The sequence below is a fragment of the Takifugu flavidus genome, chromosome 3, assembly GCF_003711565.1.
Source record: "Takifugu flavidus isolate HTHZ2018 chromosome 3, ASM371156v2, whole genome shotgun sequence".
Taxonomy (NCBI): Eukaryota; Metazoa; Chordata; class Actinopteri; order Tetraodontiformes; family Tetraodontidae; genus Takifugu; species Takifugu flavidus.
Window position 1 is genome coordinate 1,092,575 of NC_079522.1, and position 14,900 is coordinate 1,107,474.

The window sequence follows — 14,900 nt, forward strand, 5'->3', positions numbered from 1 at the left end:
TTTCTGTTATCGCTTAGATTCTGTTTTGTTTGGGGTTTTTTCCCCCCCTTCCTTATTGACATCATTCAATAAATGGGACCAAATTAGTTCCGCCTCCATCGCGGCTCCCTCAATCCTCTGGTGTCTCCCAGTGGAAGCTGCCAAAACGCGATATCGACACGTAAACGTGCTTTTCGGGCCCTCAATTTTTCCTTATTGTGCTTGTCCCGCGTCCAAGGATAGCATTTCTTGTGCGCACACACGTTCGCACAGCGCACACCTGGGGAAACATTCCTCCAGGGAAGTCATCAATCAGTTTTATGGCTTTCTCTGGGAAAGTTTCCTCCTCTCCAATCAGCCGCCCCCCACCACCACCACCACTTCCACCATATTTCCATCTGTATCAGTTTTTGGTTCACATCTGAGAACGATCCACTCCAGCCAATTAACTGCGTCCATTCCCCCCCAATTGCATCCCACCGAGGGATAATTGGAGCAAACTGGGGAGCGGGATCTCTGCCCCGACGATACCAGATAAGACTTCTGCAACTGGACTTCCGACGTGTCCTCAATTTGTCCGTCAGTTACAATAAACCTGGACGCGCGGACAGAAAATGTCCCCGCGAAATTGAGCCGGAAAAAACCAACGTGAGGGGAGAAAAATGAAAAATTGGACAAGCCTGTGAAGCAGATCCGCAGCTTTCCACTTTTTTCCCCCATAATTCCGCAGCTACACGCGCAATAAATTGTGTCATTGGTAAATAACGCGACGATGATGCGTTCACGTGCTCTGGCCTAAATACAAAAAGAAACCATTTATTTGCAGCTCATAAACATTTGCGTGGTCGTTGTTCCTGTGTAGCATCACGCGAGGCTACATTTGCCCAATTACACTAATTTAGGCTAATTGTAAAATAGAAATGCGCGAAATGTTCAGAAAGTTTAATTTATTCCTACAGTTTTCGTGCAAAATCACGCAGCTAATTAATACGTTAAATACGACCCATTTATTAGGGAAAGCCGCCTCCTGTTTACGTCATTTAGCATCGATTAGATAAAAGTTTAGCGTTTCAGAATAACATGTTTCCGGTAACAAACGTCTTTCTAAAACCCGAAACTGTGGGAGTTTATCCTGCGCAGCGTTGATTGATGATTCCGTGTCTGATATCGATATAGTATCGATCCATCAGGCGCGTCTTTAATCCAGTTTCCTGACTCGGTGCCTGAAGCTCCGACCCTCCTGCGAGCTGATCCCGTTAATTTACCCCCTCCCTCCCCTCCGGCTCCCGACGGCTCTGCCCCCCCCCCCCCCCCCCTCACGCCCTCCTCCCGTCAGCCCCGTCCGCGGCGCGCTTTTCTCCCCCGCAGACGCGCTGCGGTTCTGGATGTGCGGACACTTTCCTGGCTGATCGGGAGGCAGCGCGGGAGCCGAGGAGTCACCGAGACGCACATGGTGAGAGAACCGGACTCATCCCATCATCCCGTCGGGATGTTCCGGTGATTCCTGCAGCTTTCCCCCGTTTTAGAGTCGCGCGTAAAGGAGAGAGCAAACAAAGTGCGGATGGATCATTTTCTGTTCGGATGGTTTTACTGTCCTGCTGCTCATCTTTAAATATACACTTTATTCACTGCGGTTCCGACGGTATTAACAGCTTATATTTACAAAATAAACGACTGCGCGTAAAGGTTGATCGTTTCATTGTGTAAAAAGAAATAAAACAAATCTGACCTTGTAACGTTAAATAAATTGGACTGAAACTCATTATTACCCAGATTTTAAAAATATTTCTTCCTTCTTCTTGAGGCCAGTTCCGCTTTATTTGTCATTATTAAGTTATATCAGGCGTGTGTTTTCTCATTGAAACTGCAGGACTTTAAAACAAGTTTTTCTTTGATCTAAATCAAGTTTGATCAAAGCCTGATAACCCAACAGAATAAATATTATTGTTCCTCTCCTGGAGATTAAAGCAGCTTGACTGCGGTTCGTGCAAGTGTAATTTAATGTGGGTGTAATTAGGCTCCGCTGTTCTCTTCAGACAGAATAATCAGACTAAATATGACAAATATTTGTGTTTAATGAACCCAGAGGTTTGGGTCACTGTTCTCAGGGCCCATTCTGTCACAACACGGTTGATTGCGGGTTATTGCGCCGTTTAATTTTGGCCTGTTGTTGTTAATTAGGTCCTTGAAAATCCCTCCGCGTCGTGAGAAAACCATGCGCATTTTTCTTTTAAAAATTAGCCATTTTCTTGCGCGTGACTCGCGGAGCCATGGCCTGATTAAAGCAAGATGTTAATTAAGTTTTATTATCAGATATTTTTAAAGGGGTGACCACAGTTCTTGGGCTTTTTCCCTGTTTTTGTACTTTTGTTTGAGCACCTGCTGCTCTTGATTAACCTCCGGGTGACATTTTTTGTGGATATAACTGACGCGCGGCTACAAGCGGAGGGGTTATTCTTAATTTCATCAAGACCTCGGTTGTCTTTGGCGTGGCCGCAACATGAAATCACCGTGATTTCATTTCCATCTGCTTTATTTTATTATTATTTTATTTAAAACGGTGAAGCTGCTCGCCAGCTTGTGTGGGGCTGTAAAAGGGGGTCGAAGAAAAAAGTGGCTAACATGTGTTTTTTTAATTCCAACAATGAAGTCAGCGCAGAGGCGAGGAAGACCTCGGCGCGGAGGCGCAGGTGGCCCCCGGGGGCCGCCAACAGTCCCCGTTGTTTGTCGTAGGTGTAAACCTGAAGGACAAGGGCCTGAATCCGGACACAGGAGGCGATAATCCGTTTGTCGGTACCGCCTCCACTAAAATTAGACTATTATGCCTAAAACAGAACCCTTGGAATCTGCTCTGGGAGGAATAACGCACACGCACGGGCAGGAATGTGGGTTAAGAATACAGGGCCACAAGTGGAGCCCCTCAGAAGCCCGGCGGAGTATTTCTGACCGTCCGTGGACAATCGCAAATCGACAAAGGTGTCAGTCAGGGAATGTTTGCCAACAGGTGCTGCTGGTTCCAGGAGTTGATCGTATCATTGATCACAATAATCCGAAGACTCGCCGACCCCCTAAACCTTCCCGCAGGTTAGCGTTCTGTAGCATTCTGAGAGGTCGGCGAGGAGCCGAGCCCGCGTCTGCGATGGCCGGCGCCGCGGCCCATGACGAGGAATGTTAAAACGTGTCAGACGGGGGCCGAAGCCAGCTCATCTGCTCACCAGAACTGGTCCCAGACCGCGACTGCGACCGGCTCTTAAGTGCGAACAGGCCAGGGAACGCTAACAGGTAGCGAGAGATTCGAAAGGCTCGGCCAAGGAGTCGCTTTTTTTTTTTCAGGACCGAAAAGTCACGACAAATGAGGTCACGGAACAAAAGTTCCCCCGTTCTACCCTGTCAGGCAACAAGAAAACTCGCAACGGAGGACAAAATCGAACCCAAAAAGGAACAAAAACTAGCGGCCGACAGCAAATCTAAAGTCCGAAAACTTGAAAACACTTGACAACAGAAGCGTCGGATATTTACAACCGCTGCGCCGCCGCACTCATGACTGAGGTGCAACGTGATTGTTTGATTGATTTTAGCCCCTTCCAAAAGATAAACAGTATTTCTTCCTCTTCCCGACTGTAAAAATGTCAGATTTCAACACAGCGAAGGTGAAACACATCAGGAAAATAAATCGGGACGGCCGAGCGCGAAGGCGGCCGTCGCTTCCCGGCGCTCTGCTGGGCCTCGGCTATGCTGTAAACATGCCCCCAGGTTGTCAGCAAGTATTTTTCCAGCCCCCTGCCAGCCAAGCATAGCTGTTTCTAAAGATCACCCGCCAGAGATGTTGATCTCATCTTACCACTATTTGGCTGTATAAGCTCTTTTTTTTCTTTCTTTTTTTTTGGAAGTCGGAGGCCGCTGCCAAGATATTTCAAAACATTTTCTCTTAAAGCGACTCCGAATTTACGGCGCGTTTGATTTTCGGAGGGGTTTTTTTTTTTTCTTTGTTTCTTGTCAGAGGTGTTATTTAGATTTAAGGTTGCTGGAGGGTTTGTTTTTTTTCAGCTAAAGTTAGCGTAGGTTTTTGAAATTAGGCCACGGCTGATGGTTCTGGTTTGGTGGTGTGACGGCGTTGCCGTCTGCTGTTGCCGCGGCGTCATTTTCTCAACACATGGTTGATCTATTTGTACGTTTACGGCTCCCGATGAGCCTGACGGTCATTGCCGACTCCAGTCCAGGTTTTTAAATTGAATCTGTAGCTACAAACATACTTTAAATACACACTATAAATATGACTCATATATCAGATACCAACAGGAATTAAATGGACCTGACTGTTAAAAGTACATCTGAATGTATTAAATATTCTGTAGATTTTACATTTATTATCTTGGCTAAGTCAGTTCGAGATTTTTTCCCCTTAAATTCTGAGGGAGAGAATATATAATGTAAAATTTAAACATAAAAGAAAAAAATAATATAATTAAATGCAGTTAAACGGTAAAAATCACATAAAATGCACTTTAATGTGATAGATTTAAATGTTTTTTTGTTTGCTGTTAGCGTCTCTGCAAAATAAAGGTTAAAAAAAAAAAGAAAAATCATTGAAAATTGTACTATAAAATTTTTCCCAAGTACTTTTGCGTTATATTCCAGCTCTGCGTTTTGGAAACATAGAATCTGGATTTGGCCTCCGGGGAAACATTAGGCCTCTCAGATGAGCCCCCATTTATCAAAGCGGTCGCAAGGAGCCGATGTTCAATTAGTCGTACTAATGCGACAAAGACAAGAACCAGCGCGAAACGCCGCCTGCCCGTGTCTGCGCTCCATTACTCATCCGGAGCGAATTCCTCCACCACTTCCCTGAATCCTCCAGTGACCTTTAACCTAATCCCTCCAGCGCCGTCCCTCCGTCTCATCCTGGCGCGATACCGACACCGCGTGAAACGAGAGATCTAATTAACCGCCCGATCAACTCTAACTCTGATTTTTTATCGGCGTGATTACGTTCCCGGGGGGCATGTCTCAACGCGCCAGGAATGCCCGACCGCGGCCGCGTGGACCCCAGGAATGTGGCTCGGTAGCACGGGGGTCACCCTGGAAACACCTCGTAGCATTTCTTGTAGCAACGCCGCAAAACGGGGCCAGCGGACCCGCCCACGCCAAAATTAATTTTGTCCCCCTTCCTGGCACGCTTCTGAGGTTGGAACAGTTTGTCCGAGGTGGTCAAGGCCTCCTCAGAGCTGTGTGGTCCCGGAGGGAAGCCTCATATTTCCGTCGCTGGCTAACTGAGCAGGATGACGACTCTGCTGAGGCGCTCGGGCCCGACTCTTCCTACGGCTTCGGTTTATGCAGCCCTGCTGACTTTGCTGTCAGTGTCGGGGCATCATCAATCTCCCAGCAGTTAAGAATATTCCCGGAACAGAACAAACGGGGCAGGTGAGCTGTGGATATTGAAGTCAGGAGTTTTGGAGGGGGGGGGGGGGCTGAAAATGTGGAAAGCATTTTAAAGTTGACAAGTGACATTTTTCATGAGAGGATGGAAAAGGAGGAGCGAAAAGTTTGAGACGGCGCCGCTGGGAGGGGACTCGGCGTCCGATCGGTCGGACAAATCTGTTCCTTGCAAAGGTGCGAGATCATAAAAATGTACCTTCTCATGGCTTTGATGCTTTGAACTGTGAGGAGCGGCGCTCCGTCTGATCTGGTGGGAGAACCTGCGAGGAGAAAATTAGGAATGAGAAACACGGGGATCTTCCAGCATCAACAAAACGCGGCCCTCAAAAAGACCGAAAATCAACCGCAGACCTCACACATTCCGAGACAGCGGGACGGTCGATGCGCCCCAAAAGCACTGGACATCAAAAGAACAGGCAACCGTTGATTTCCCAAAAAAAGAAAGTCATAATATGGAATAAAAATGCAAAATAAAACCGAATCACCTTCAGCCTCGGCTTTGATCTGAGTTTCAGACAAAAAGAAGGTAGCTGAAATCTTCAAAGACGTAAAAACCAAGACCCAGTTGGAGAAAAGGCCTCCAGCAGAGGGTCTTTTTGTCCATTCGCCAAAATTAACGCAGGTCTTGTCAGACGCTCGTCCCGGTTTAATATATGGGGAGGATTTGTCCGCACAGGAGTGGGTTTGTCTCTAAATAGGAAGTATGCGTACGATGGTTAAGCCACGCATTTCCACCCATAAATCAGCCCCCATCTGCAACTCTAATCTCCGCTTCTCTTATTAAGTTCTTCTTTCCTCCTCCCCTCTTTCCCGCTCAGTAATGTTTCACACCGCTCACCCTCAGGCACGTCGGGCGGCAGAAAAGTGATTTGAAAGCGAGAGCCATAAACGTGATGGATGCGGTCCAGCCCGGGGTTTAGCCCCAGCTGTCGGGCATGTTTTCTGTCATAGACCCACCGGGCGCGCGCCCTTCCTCACCCCCACGACCATCCGCTCCTCTCCGGGTCGACGGGAGCTCGGAGACAAATGATCCGGAGGACCGTGGAGGGGTCAAAGCGGTGGCCCGAGGCCGCTGTGAAGATGGGAGAAGGCATTTTTACGGGATGAGATCTTCGCTGGCGGCGTTTGAGAACCAACAGGAGAGGTTTCAGCGATGTGGCGATCTGGCGTTGTGTGTTTCCAATAAAGGCACAGGTGGTCTATCTTAGATTTCTGACGTTGCCTTAAAACGCAGGTCTTATAAATCAATCAGCTGGTTGTGTTTTTTTGTTTTATGGTCCGGCTCCAAGGTTTTCTTTTAAACCTCATCTTTTCCTTCCACAGGCTGGATGACATGATGTTCCTGCCCTTCTCCCCTCCCCCCTCCATCTCTCTCTTCCCCATTTTCCTTCTACTCCTCATTTTCCTTCCTCCCTCCCCCGTCTCCTCCTCTCTTTCCCACACCCCGCTGAGCTGGACTTCACCTCATGACCCCTGCTACCACCTCGATGGCCGCCCGCGTCACTGCCTGTCAGAGTTCATCAATGCCGCCTACGGGGTGCCCGTCAATATCAGCCACTCCCTCCACGGGTCTGATTATGATGCCAATGTCACCACCTTGACGGACCAGCACAACCCCCATAACCTCACTTGTTGGATGGCTCGGAAAGGTTCGGACACGGGAGAATGGACGCTGACGATACCTCTGGGCCGACGCTTTGAGATCACTTATATAAGCATGCAGTTCTGCCAGCACCGAGAACCCTCGGACCCCATCTCCATCTCCATCCTCAAGTCGATGGACTATGGGCGCAGCTGGAGACCAATGCAACACTACTCGAGCGATTGCCTCAGGAACTTTGGGCTGCCCTCTCAGACGGTGGCCAAGTCGAGGCACCAGGAGACGGAGCCGCTGTGCTCGGACCCTCGACCCTTGCAAAAGCAGAGGGGTGGCATGGTCTTGGCCTTCTCCACCCTGGATGGAAGGCCGTCATCCCCTGATTTTGACAATAGTCACACCCTTCAGGACTGGGTCACAGCCACAGATATTCGTGTGGTTTTTCACCGGTTATCTAAAGACACCAAAGCGGTGACTTTCAGGAACCAGGACCAAGAAGCACAATGGCAGGACGGCACGGAAGCTGACAAAGGAACTGAGCTTCTTCAGCGGAGGCTGGGTGACAAGGGGCGCGTGAGGGATCAGGCCACCAAGTCAAACACGGATAACACATTAGCCTATTTTGAAAGGGACACAAAAAACTCAGAGAAGCATGGAAAAAAGGGACATTACAAAGGTTCAGGTCAAGATGATGGACACAATGTGACCAGCAAAGAAGGGGGAGATGGCTTCAACACAGACGTACATGCCCACTCAAAGAAAGGTGGGAAAGGTAGAGGACGCAACCGGAAAAAGGAAAGTAATCAGCGGCTGTCTTGTCCCAGTGGTGGCTGTAACTGGACGGTCGAGGGGAGGAGGAGGAACAACGGGGGCCGAGAACTTAGGAAACGGAGGAACAACCTCATCGCCAAGCAAAGCTCCAGGACTCTGCAGATGACAGCCCCTGCACCCTTTACCCCCACTCTCCAGGCTCCCCTGGCCCTCTCCGACCTGCAGGTCGGAGGCAGGTGTAAATGTAACGGACACGCCTCCAAGTGTCGGCGCGACGACAACGGCCGGGCAGTGTGCGTGTGTGAGCATCACACGGCCGGCTCCGACTGCGACGTGTGCGAGGATTTTTACTTTGACAGGCCGTGGCACCGAGCCACACCCACGCAGCCGAACCCCTGCGTCGGTGAGTCTCCCCGTTTCACGAATGAGCTCTTTTAAAACTCGCGGTGAGATCTTTTAGTCCTCGTGTTACTTTAGTCCTCGCACAAACATTCCTTTTTTTTTTTGTCTCTACGCTCAGCTTGCGAGTGCAACGGCCACTCAAACAAGTGCCGATTCAGCATGGAGGTGTTTCAGCAGTCGGGCCGCCACAGCGGGGGCGTTTGTCTGAAGTGCCGCCACAACACGGCCGGACGTCACTGCCAGTACTGCCAGAACGGATACACCCGCGACCACAGCAAGCCGCTCGAGCACCGCAAAGCCTGCCAACGTCAGTCACTGACCGTCTGTGTGTCTTACCGAGTGGTGCAGAGTTTACGGTGTGGTTAGAACCACAAACCCCACCCGCGTCCCCGTCGTTACCACTGACTGGCATCTGCCCGGAACCCTGACCTTTGACCGGTCACGTTAGTCACTCGGGAATGCGGACCACCTGCCTGACAGATTCAAAGCTAGCGGTCTGTCCTCAAGCGCAACTAGGGGATGAAAAATATGACAGAATACCCCCCAGATCAATTTATTCGAGCAGTTTTTCACCAAGCTACCCTTCGGGGGGCAATCCCTCACTCTCTGCTGTCAGGATGTTTGGACTCTTTGTAAGGATTAGTCTAAACTACGAGAGCATGGACTGAGCCGCTGATGTGTGACTTCCTCTCTCTAATGTAAATCGTGGCGAATGAAGGGAATAATTGTCGCAATGATTCACAACCAAAATGATTAACAACAGAAAGTCTTTGGGTTTCGCTATATTTATTCCAGACTAAGCTCTACTTTTTAAATAAAGTGACTCAAGTCAGCTCCATCGCTCTGTCTGTTGGATCGTTGCTAGCATAACAAATTTACATTTGGGACACCGATAAGGGAAAGAGGGACTCCTGGGGACAGTTTGATGTCAGAGACAACAGGTACGCTCAGAGCAATATCTACACAGCTTTTCCAACTCTTTAGGGTCACAACTCTGCCCCCGCAGCACTTTTATATTCATGATGTGGTTAGCAAACCCGACCGTCCCTGACTCACACGGTAGTTTTCTGGATGAATTTGTCTTCTTTTAACTAACAAGACAGATAGAAAATAGCTTTTCTTTACGGTGGCAGTCATGTGTCTTTGCTCAAGGACACTCTCAGAATGGATGCCGTCATGCCGGATTACTCCAGGGTCCCATTACTGATGGATGGTCTTTTTTTAAAAACTTTTTCTCCCATCTGTCCTTTCGCTAGCACGCTCTCCTGATACGTCCTTAACTTTGACGAATCTTCCTTACAAACGCAGGGAACTCGAACAATTCTTCTGCTTTCCCTTCTTTTATATTCTCGCAGCTGGAAAAAATGAAATCGCCCTCCAATCCGTCTTTTAATAGCTGTTGAAATACCACTTATGTCAGAATCACCCGAGTCTGTCGCTCCACGCACCTCTATGGAGCGTTTCAGCATTTTCAGCTCATTATTTGGGTTTTTCAGGCTCTACCTTGACTGTTTTCCTTCATACCCGCCGTTCTCGTCGCAGCTGTTTTCGCTATTTAGCAACTGATGAAACGCTCCACGCTACCTGCCCAGCACCAAACCGCAGACAGGCAGATGGAGAGGTTAGCTATTAAACACATGGAAGTACTTAGCGGCTAAAGATCCAGATATTTCCCTTAAGAGTTGGAGGAAACCAAAACAGGGTGCCTATTACATACGTGCGCCATATACAGGCATGTGTCAGATGAAGAGAGATTTTCGTGTGCTTGCTAACACGCTCGGTCTTGCTCCGTCTGACTCTGTACTTGTCCTTTCCAGCGTGCCAGTGTCATCCTTTGGGAGCGGTGGGTCGCTGGTGCAACCAAACCTCGGGTCAGTGTCTGTGTCGAGAAGGTGTGACGGGCCTCAGGTGCAACCGCTGCGCCCCAGGATACAAGCAGGGAAAGTCGCCCCTCCGTCCCTGCATACGTGAGTCAGCCAGTGTCTCAGCTGTTGGAGGGGGGGGATCCAAATGGTTTGCCATTCAAAGTCACCTCTTACATTTCTCCTTCTATTTTATTTGCTTAAATTGATTAAACCCCCCCTCTTAAATGCTCTACGCCTTTTATCAAGTCATATTTCAATATCAAAGGTGCCGCGGCTGTTCAGATTAAGATTAGAATGTCCCGTTTAATCATCCCTAGAGACGGTGTCCATGGCAGCACTAACATTAGCTGACCGCTGCAGGGAAACCTCAGCTACCCCCTCCTGTTTGATCAGATGAAATGATGCACGCGGCCCACGCCGAACCCCAGCCGTGAGTGCTAATCCACGTGTGCTGCCCGAGCTAATCACACAAGTGCCGACAACTGCCCAGGCACCCAAGTTTAAGTCCCAATCAGGTGACATCGGGAGCCTGCAGCGGAGAGCCTCACACCTGTTGTGCAGCCCAAAATGCCCACCCCCCACAGGGCCCAGACTCATAACTCTCACAGTGAAAGGAGTGAGTGAAAGAAAACCTTGTTTGTTTTTACTGCCAGACCATCTCGGGCTATGTTTAGCATAGCATCCACCAGCCCCAACACCTCCTCTTATTAGATAGACCCGCAGCAGTGAGGCTAAATTTAGAACTAGCTTCCAATTACCTTTTTTTATTCACACCTCAAGTGTTCAGTTTACCAACGGTGGCTTCAGCGTGTCGCTACAAAATAAATGTAGCAACCAGACAGCCAGCATGCATTTGATTGGCAGCACACGGTAGCCTAAAGCAACGGTTCTTGAGGGAAGTTAACAGGAAATGTAGCCTTAGCCAGCTAAGTAAAAGGAAAAAGCAATTTATAGCCCATTTATCAACATATCAGCATGTTACCCTTTGCCAAATCCTCCGATGATATCTAATTTTCCGGTAAGTTAATGTAATGTCAGCTAAAGCTAGATTTAGAGAGGTAAAAGAAGGGAAGGCTAGCTGAGGCTTTAGCTTTGAAAGGATAAAAACAGTACTCTGGGGCAGTGTTTAAAAGGTGTCAGGATTATAATAATACAACCTGAGTTTTAAGAGTGGGGTCGCCCAGCTGGGTGGAGGTGTAGGGTGTCACTGCCCCAGTTGTGTCAGGAAGGATTGGACATAGAAGGGAGGACGGGAGCGTTGAACTTGGAAATATATGGTAACGCTGTCACACATGCACGCTTTTACAAGAAGCCTGACTAATGTACGCGCAGGTCAACTGCGAAGACTCAAAGTTTGAGACAAAACTATACAAACCATGATGGTTTGACCTTATTAAATTACCAAACGTAAAGCTCGTGTCCAAGCAGCCGTGTTCCCCACCCGTAAAACCGGGACCACACACACATTTTTGACACTTGCTTATCTTCCGTGCAGACATGCCCCACGCACCAGGAGGCCTTCAGGCATAGCAAACATAACACACACACACTGTGAAACAAGCTAGCAGCTCATGTAGGTACAAGCTGGGGTGCATCTGTTGCCGTCACCTGTCTGACGGTCTGTTTGTGTTCGCAGGAATTCAAGAGGTGGCGCCGACCCCCATCTTCCAACCTCAGTACAGCATCGGTCAGTGGATTTAAAAGTGTTTGCATTTGAGTCGCACTTCACCTCCGACCTGCTCACCTGTGATACTACTGAAATGTTACGCTATGCTAAAATGACCCCAGAATATCACCAGCGACTGCGAATTTAAAGATAAATCTGAAGCAGGAAAACAAAATTGTCCCGAGCCAAAAAAAAAAAGCGTTCCGCTCGGGGAAAAGCTGAACACCCCCACCTAGTGGTGGCGGGAGGAACATCCCAGCTGCTGCAGCAGAGCTCATCTGTTAGTTACAGGATACTGTGATGACAAATATAAGCAGCCATATTGTAATTAGGGGAAAAGACATGTGCTGATATGCCTGCTGTGAAGTGATACCCTGTTTGATGCCCCCCCCCCCCGTTTCTGCTTCAGCGGAGGAGTGTGTGTCGTACTGTCAGCCCTCACAGCTTAAAGTCAGGATGAACCTGGAGACGTACTGTCTCAAAGACTACGGTGGGTGTCCAGCTTGAAATGTAATCAGTTCACTTAGAAAGAGTTGCCAGTAGGAATTGAAGTGTAAACAGTGTTGTTCCGTCAGTCTTGAAGGTGCAGGTCAGAGGGATGGAGCGATCTGGACCCTGGTGGCAGTTCACCATCGCGGTCCAAACCGTCTTCCGCGCAGGGTCCACCTCCCGTGTCCGCAGGGGCTCGCACTCGCTCTGGGTGCCCGATCGCGACCTTCGCTGTGGCTGCCCTGCCCTGCACGTGGGCCGCACCTTCCTCTTGATCGGGACAGAGGAAGGGGAGCGGGACTGGGGTCCTGAGGAGAGTCGCCTGGTGGCGGACCGCTCCACTCTGGCCCTCCAGTGGCGGGAACACTGGGGCCACAAATTGAGGGGCTTCAGGGGGCAGGACAAAAGGGGTCGATGCCCACCAAAATCCCAGCATGGACTCCAGCAAACAAGGCCAGAACCTGGGTACATCCCCCCTCACTTACTGGCAAAGACAAATGCCGACGTCGGGTCTACAGAACCACCCTCGCCCACCACACCTGAAGGCATCGACTCCACTCGGGGTCCTGGATGAAAACCCACACGTGACGTTCATTCAGGACGTACAAATCTCTGTTTTACCGACGTTCCTGGAATCCTTGAGAGGACACAAATCCTAAACGCTGACGCTAGCTCCTCTCACTGCAAAACCAGCGAAAATATTCAGGATTAAGGAAGTGCGGTAGCGTCGGGTGGGCGGAGCTAACTGCTGCACGAGCACCCAATCAAAGGCAGAGCTCAGCCGTCAATCATGACGCTCACGTCCCTTTTTATTACTAGTTTAAACAAACAAAAATAAACACGATAAATCATCGTAGCAAAAATAATAATTGGGAGGCGGGGCTTGTTTTAAAACCGCAACCTATCACGAGGGGGCAGTAGAGATGCTATGACGGAGCCTCACTCCAAACGTGCTAACAAAAGATGCTACAAAAATACCGTTTGAAGTTTCTGGAAATTTGACCTAAACTCTGCCATGAAGTATTTTTATCTTAAAGACGATCCTGCGTGCACGTTTGGACGATATTTATTTTGTTGGATCCCTTCCTGGAAATATAAGCAACATAAGAAAGAGGGTAAATATTCTACCTCAAAATTTGTTAAGTCACAAAAGCCTATTTACGAATGACATTTTACCATTTGAGCCAATAAAGCTACATACCTGCAATTTTTATGCTTTTCAGGGTGATTTCTGTCATTTTCCCCTTTTGCCCCCCTCAGACTTTCCCCAATGTTTGGATTTCTTTCCATTCTGGCTGCGGAATATTTATGAAAATTGAGACGATCTATAATCTGTTCCCTCATTGGACAGCTGAGGCGGAGACCAAACTAACTTCAGCCTCATTTTCTAACCATGTAGGAATCTTACGATTGGCGGTCGGGAACCCTGATACGGATCTAAAAAGCATCGGTCCGACCTGCCGTCCCTGCTCTTGTTTCCATTTGGGAAAAAATGGCGTCATGGCCCGAGGGAGCTGAGGAGGGGGGGGGGCGCTAAGACAGATGGAAGAGCTCCTATTTGTTGAGCAGCCATGTTGTTTTGCTAGCAGCTGTGACGGCGATTGGCTGCGCCGCCGCGTCGGGGCCCCGATTGAAAATAAAAAGGAGAAAAATAGACTTGCTGAGTGATGCCGGATCAGCGGAGCGCTCCGGGGGCGAGCGTTGGCCTTTTTACACCCCAGATCCTCAACCTTATCGGGCAACCTGGCCAACGGAGCGGCTTCCAAGACACAAACGTTAAAATGTCTGTCAGATCGTGGCTGTAAAAAAAGGGATTTGACTGTTTACACTGATCAGCCATCAGCAAAAGAAAGGCACAATGATTATGTCACTACACCACTAGAGGGCAGACTTTTGAGGCTTTCGTGGACTAAAAATCTTCGTAACCACCCGAAATTCGTCCCTTTAGATAGTTGTGTGTTATGTCAGCTCGCTGCTTCGCTGCATTCTGAGCGTAAAGCTAACGAGTCGGATGTTCTTCTCACGGCTCGGCGCAGGCGAAAACATTCGACTCCTAATTTCATCAGCTGTCCGGAGATTTCAAACGGACGCCGCGTTAATAGAACCGATAACGCCGATCGTATGTCGGCGTTTACAGCCAATCAGGAATCAGAACAAGTGATGATTCATTTCATACTAATTCACAACATGTGAAGCTTTATTGTACAAGGGCTGAAACATGTTCAGCAAAGTGTGTGTGTGTGTGTGTGTGTGTGTGTGTGTGTGTGTGTGTGTGTGTGAGGATCAAAACGCCATGTTGACAGAAGCAACACTGAGGAGACGACTGCTGACAGGTGCTTCCTGCAGCAGGTGTTTCTCTGTCTCACACACACACACACACACACACACACTCTCTCATACACACACACACACACACACAGTGGGGTGGAGGGGGGTTGATCTGCGGTTTTGTTCACTTTAAACCGACAACATGCACTTTTGGTGCCATGGATGTTGTGGTAGCAGATGAAAAATGGGGTCAGCTTCTCTGGCAGCGGCTGTGTGTGTGTGTGCGTGTTAGTGTGTGTGTATGTGTGTGTGTGTGTGTGTGTGTGTATGCTTTATGCATTGGTGTGTGTGCGTGTGTATGTGTTTGTGGAATTATGTTTACAACCTGTTGAGCGTCCACTTTATGAGAGGTGAGTCCTCTGCTCTG

At 48.9% G+C, this 14,900-nt stretch overlaps 1 protein-coding gene across 1 annotated transcript; it reads left to right on the forward strand.

The window, feature by feature from the left end:
• Positions 1–1,314: 1,314 nt before the first annotated feature.
• Positions 1,315–13,412, forward strand: ntn5 (netrin 5). Its single transcript, XM_057027440.1, has 7 exons — positions 1,315–1,432; positions 6,739–8,186; positions 8,304–8,492; positions 10,003–10,152; positions 11,687–11,737; positions 12,126–12,206; positions 12,292–13,412. The coding sequence occupies exons 2-7, from the start codon at positions 6,749–6,751 to the stop codon at positions 12,777–12,779; spliced, it is 2,397 nt and encodes a 798-aa protein (XP_056883420.1). The 5' UTR covers positions 1,315–1,432; positions 6,739–6,748; the 3' UTR covers positions 12,780–13,412.
• Positions 13,413–14,900: the final 1,488 nt, after the last annotated feature.